Raw genomic sequence first — 5455 nt, 5'->3', positions numbered from 1 at the left:
TCTGCCCGGACCCCGCCGAGCCCGCTCCTGCCCCATCCCCCTGCTCCCCGCTTGCTTCCCCGCAGGAGCTCAGCGCTACACGTCCCTGCAGCCCCTGGTTTTTGGCCGAGCCACTTTGACGGATATGTTTTATCCAAGCATCATCTTATTATCAAGCCCGAGGCTTTTGCGGGGCGCAGCTGCTGGCGGTGCCCGCAGCGCGGTGTGGAACACAGAGCCGCCCCGTCACCCCTGCACTGCCGTGACTTCATCTTACACCTTGTATCTTATAGCCCATCCTCGGAACGGGCTCTCGTGGCTTTCCTGAGAGACATCTCCCCAAAGTGACTGTGCTGAAGGGGGGCGGCAGCCAAAACGACGGTGCAAACGTGGCCTGACAGACCGCAAGACCCAGGTTTCCTTCATGGAGACAACGCAAGTGTCGCCAGAGCCCGCCCTAATTAGGGATGCAACAGGGAGCGTGTGCCCCGCACGGCACGGCCGCCCCGGCTCCTGCCCTCGCTGGGCCGGGCTCCCGGGGCCGGGCGGGGCGGGGGGGGCGGCCCGGCCCCCGCAGGGACCCCGGCCCGGCCCCCGCAGGGACCCCGGCCCGGCCCCCCCCAGCTCGGCCCCCTCAGGGACCCCGGCCCGGCCCCCCCCCGGCTCGGCCCCCGCAGGCACCCCGGCCCGGCCCCCCCCCGGCTCGGCCCCCGCAGGGACCCCGGCTCGGCCCCCCCCGGCCCGGCCCCGGGCGGGCTCTGAGGGCGCTGCGGCGGCTGAGGCGGGCGGATGGCGGCGGAGCGGGGAGCGGGGCTGCGCATCTTCCGCGATGTGAGTAGGGCACGGAGGCCATCCTTCGCACCGGCCACCTGCCAGTGTTTGGGGAGGGGGCACCTGGTTTGTTATGCTTTGCCTTTTTCTCTTGCCTTTTTTCCTCTCTATACTTCCCCCCTCCCTCCTTTTATTTCTTCTTTTCTTTCTTTTTTTTTTTTTTTTCCTGACCTGTTATCTCCTCCCTCGTGGAAGGGGGCGAAGCCCAGTGAGACCGTGAATCTTCCCCCTCCCCTTTCCCATTCCCTTTCCCTTTCCCATTCCCTTCCCCTTATCCTTTCCCCTTCCCCTTTTGTTTCTAATGGCTGCATGTGTTAGGAGAGCAGGTTAGTGTGTTTGGGGGTGGCTAGAAGAGGTTCTGTCACCATTCTAAATGAGTGAAAACAGTCTAAACAGGCACCTCTCTAATAAGTTACTTCAAATTTTATTGTTTTTATTGGGGCAGGGGGATGGGGGTGCCTTTCACTAAAGTTTGTCACCCTATAAAAGTTTTTGGGTTTTTTTTCACTAACCATGCAGGTTCTTCCCATCCCTTAGACCCTGATGAATTTGAGGAGCCCAAGGTCAATGTGCAGAGAATCCTGAGCCCCTCAGCCCTTTGAGGGTGAGCCCAGGGAGGTGCCCTGATGAGCGTCTGGCCATGCAGCCCCGAGAGGTGCTGTGCTAGGCAGTCACCAAGGGCATCTTGCAAGGTGCAGCTGTAAAGTTTTTTTGTCTAAATTTGTGCAGCACAGCGTATTTCTTTGTTCCAAGGCAAACTCCCATCCAAAGATCTTCAAAGTATCCCCTGACCTTGGTGAGACCTGCAAATCTTGAGACCAACTCTACCACCAACTCTGATCCACTTCAGACCAGCTCTTGTGTTGGCATTATTCCACAAATCAGCTGAAAATGGCATAGCCTGTATTAAAGGACTCTTTATCTAGATGTTTTCTCTAAGATGCCCACTTCAACTTCCCCAACCTTTCCCCAAATTATTTCAAATGAACCTCATCTGCTCATCTCCTGATTTCTCTGGCCTCCACAGAAAATTGTTTAAATAAGACTTTTTATTGACTTTTCAATTCAATTCCATTTTCATTTCAATTCAAGTGTATATTGAAAATACAGGTTTTTTTCTTTGGTTGGGTATTTTTGTGGGGTTTTTTTTCCTTTTGTCTCAGAGATACCACTTGTAAAAGAAATGGGAGAATTACAGTCATACATCACAAAAACAGAAGAGAAATCCAAGTTGTCAGGAAAGAGTTAAAAAACATTAAATGCAGCCAGCTCCCCAATTTAACTTAACACACTGGATTGGGAAATTGCACATGGTCAGATTATCTGATAAACTGAAAACTTTTGATTTCACTAAAGTAGAAAAGATTTCAAAATAAAATTATTTGTTTAATTTTCAGCACTTTCTTAAACCAGTGTCACGTTCATATTTATAGGAGAGCAGATACCTTTCACAAACCCACAAATAGGAGGAGGCTGTTTCTGTGATTTTCCTCTTATATCTGGAGGAAAACCTTAAATCCAAGCCATGCCTGCTTCAAAGCAGGGACTGGCCCTTCTGCTGCAAGAGTACAGAAGTGTATCATGTCACAGATATTTTAGATATTTGGGGATGTGTAGGTATGTGATTATTCCTCAGTGAAGTACCCCACCTATATAAACACATTTAAATTAGATCAGGCAGCAAGAGGTTGGCTGTAAGGCTGCACAGAAAAGGCAGGCACTGAGGTCCTGATTCCCCTGGGGAATAGAATTATAAAATTATAGAATGATAAAATGGCATGGTTGGAAGGGATCTTAAAAATCATCCAGTTCTAAAGCCCTGCCATTGGCAGGGACACCTTCCACTAGACCAGGCTGCTCAGAGCTTCATCCAGCCCGGCCTCGAACTCTGCCATCCACAACCTCCCTGGGCCACCTGTACCAGTGCCTCAGCACCCATACAGCAAAGATTTTTTTTCCAAACATCTAATCTAAACCTATTCTCTTTCAGTTTGAAATAATTTCCCATTGTTCTGTCACTAAATGTTCTTATAAATAATCTCTCTCCAGAGAGAGAGACCAAAGGAGAGTGATTTATGATTGCTAAAATAACCTCTTCTGTGGTCTTCTGTCAAACTCCCTCTCAAGTGTCTAAAGGATTTTAATACTTGCTTAAGGTTGGGGGCAGGGGGGGTTAATTAATTGAAACAAATTAAATAATAATTAAATTATAATTAAATTATAATTAAATTAAATAATAATAATTTTAAATAATAATTATAAAAATAATAAATACATAAAATAATTTATTTCAAATCATTTTTTTAATTACTTAAGCAGAAACTTTTGCTACTCTTGACCAGTGGTTATGGGACATTTCATTTGATTGAAACTCCACTGCTACATCCCCTCAAAAGTTCAAGCCTTATACTGAAAATTGAATGTATCATTTATTTGAATAAATAGGGAGAGAAAGTGTCATCTTACTAAGTATATTTCATATTTTATGTGCTGTAAATTTGGTTCAATGCAAAGTTCACCATCAGTGAAGTCCTGGATGTGGGTCACAGCTCTGTTGGTTTCCCTGCCAACCCCACCCTCCACAAAACAATCATGAAGGTGCTCCAAGAGAGCTGGACACTTGGATCCATCTTGTCTGGTTTCACTTCTAGGAGCAGAGCAGCCCTGGCATGTGCTGGAGAAGCTGTTTAAATGCTACTAACATTTTAATAGACCAGAGAATGTTTCCATTGCTGTCAGCTCTCAAAAATATATGTGCAAAAACATATTTTGAAACACTTCAGTGATATTTGCTGCAGCAATAGAAACTACGTTTGGAAGATTTGCTTTCTTGCCTTGCCTACACTTGTGGCAGCATTCCCTGGATGATTCCCCATTGCAGTGACACCGAGTCTGATCCCTTTGTGCCACCCAGCTCCTCTCCTGACTTACCCTTTGCTTCCTCCACCCACACAAACCATGAGTCTTTCTCACCATCTCAGATGCTCAGCACATCCTCCCAGCCATCATTCTTGCTCTGCTTCTTTAAGCCACTTCTCTCAAACCTGAGTCCAGTATCATGGTAGCCATATGGTACCAGGTTTTGTGCCTGAGCATCATCCTTGTAATCCATAAACAAACTAGAAAATAAAGCTGGTTCTTGTTATGGTCTTGGTTTTCAGTGCACACAGCAAGGGAGGAGTTAAAAAAAGCTCAGAGGGATGGATGAAGACATATTAAGAACTTTAAAATTCTATGCAGCTTTGTGAAAATGTGATGTAGAGCCCAAACTATTAATGTGTACTAAGAACATTGCTTGTTATTAACCCATACAAAAGAAAAAAATGACTCTGTTCTTTCTGTCTCTCTTTTTGTTTAGATATTAAGAAGAGCAGACAAGAATGGTAAGATTTCTTCCACATCTTGCCTCTTTGCTTTGGAAAAAAGAATCCATCATTAATTCAGCATTTTATGTCATGTTTTAAACATCCTAACAGGAAAAGCAGACATCCCTCATGTCATTTTATGTTTCCTGCAGATTCAGTGCCATATATTATGTTGTGTTGTGATCTGATCTTCCCTTCTTTAAGGACAGATCTTATGCTTTCACAATTTGACATTTGTGTTTGATTTGCACTTTGGGTACATGTGAGTGTTTTCTAGTGACACTGACTCAAGGTCTGAAATACTTGTAAGAAGCTCCATCTTATCTTTTTTAAACCACCATAGGCTACATCCAGAAATCAGCTTGTTTTTGTATTTTTTCAGTGTCAGTTGGAAGAATAAACCCTTGAATCCAATGCACATATTTATACTACAGAAGTCATAAGGTTTTTATTAACAAGAGAAGCATTGAACAGTGTCAAGCCCACAGATCAGACAGGTTTAACCCTGACAAGTAATTCCCAGTCCAGTCAATCCTCAGAAAACAGATACTGGGTGCATTCAATAAAGAGAAGGCAAATGGATACCATTGAGAAAATCAGTGATAACTTACAAGGAAGAACTCTTGGACAGCAAGTGGCTACTGTACAGTTTTGTGGTATAACTGAGTATGTTGAATAACTGTGTACTGTTTCTGAGACAGAAATCTCACCTCCACAGCCCACTTCTGGTTGCTATTCCTGCTCCAGCTCATGTGCACAAGACCATGGTAGGCTCCTTCAGAGAGCTCAGGAGCCACAGAATCCACCACTGTGAGAGTTTTTTGGTAGTGTTTTCTTTGTTATCTCCCTCAGTCAGCTAGCTTGCCAGTTGTTTGCATGGGCAGTGATGGTGCAAGGTGAATTCCAAGGTGAGGGCTGGCATGGGATGAGGAGGAGGACTCCCTGCACCTGCAGTGGTGCATCTCTAGCTTCATTACCTGTCAACCACAGCACAGCTCTGCTGGCATCCCCCTCAGACCTGCTCATGGTGCTTGGAATAACGTGTGTTCATCTGCCCTGAAGATTGATGAGGGTCAGAGCACATGAGCAGAACTCATCAACCCCCTGGAGACTAAAAGAGACCCTGGAGCTTTGTGTCCCTGCCCTGGACTTTGGGCTCGTGCTGTGCCAGCCCTGGTGGATCCACTTTGGTGCTTAGGAGCACTTCAGTCCTCATTTGGGTTTCCCCACAGCTCATTACTGTACATCACTGTGAAAACAGGGGGAATAGCTCCCAGTAC

The 5455-nt window shown here is 46.0% G+C and overlaps 1 protein-coding gene across 1 annotated transcript in view; it reads left to right on the top strand.

Moving 5' to 3' along the window:
* Positions 1-650: 650 nt before the first annotated feature.
* NECAB1 (N-terminal EF-hand calcium binding protein 1) overlaps positions 651-5455 on the top strand; it is a 54350-nt gene continuing 49545 nt past the window's right edge. The window contains 2 exon segments of the mRNA XM_077172619.1: positions 651-810; positions 4169-4193. Of these exon segments, the coding sequence (XP_077028734.1) occupies positions 769-810; positions 4169-4193 (67 nt within the window). The 5' untranslated portion in view covers positions 651-768.

This window comes from Agelaius phoeniceus, chromosome 1 (assembly GCF_051311805.1).
Source record: "Agelaius phoeniceus isolate bAgePho1 chromosome 1, bAgePho1.hap1, whole genome shotgun sequence".
Classification (NCBI taxonomy): domain Eukaryota; kingdom Metazoa; phylum Chordata; class Aves; order Passeriformes; family Icteridae; genus Agelaius; species Agelaius phoeniceus.
The sequence above is the reverse complement of the archived record's forward strand: the minus strand, read 5'-3'. Positions and strand labels throughout refer to the sequence as shown.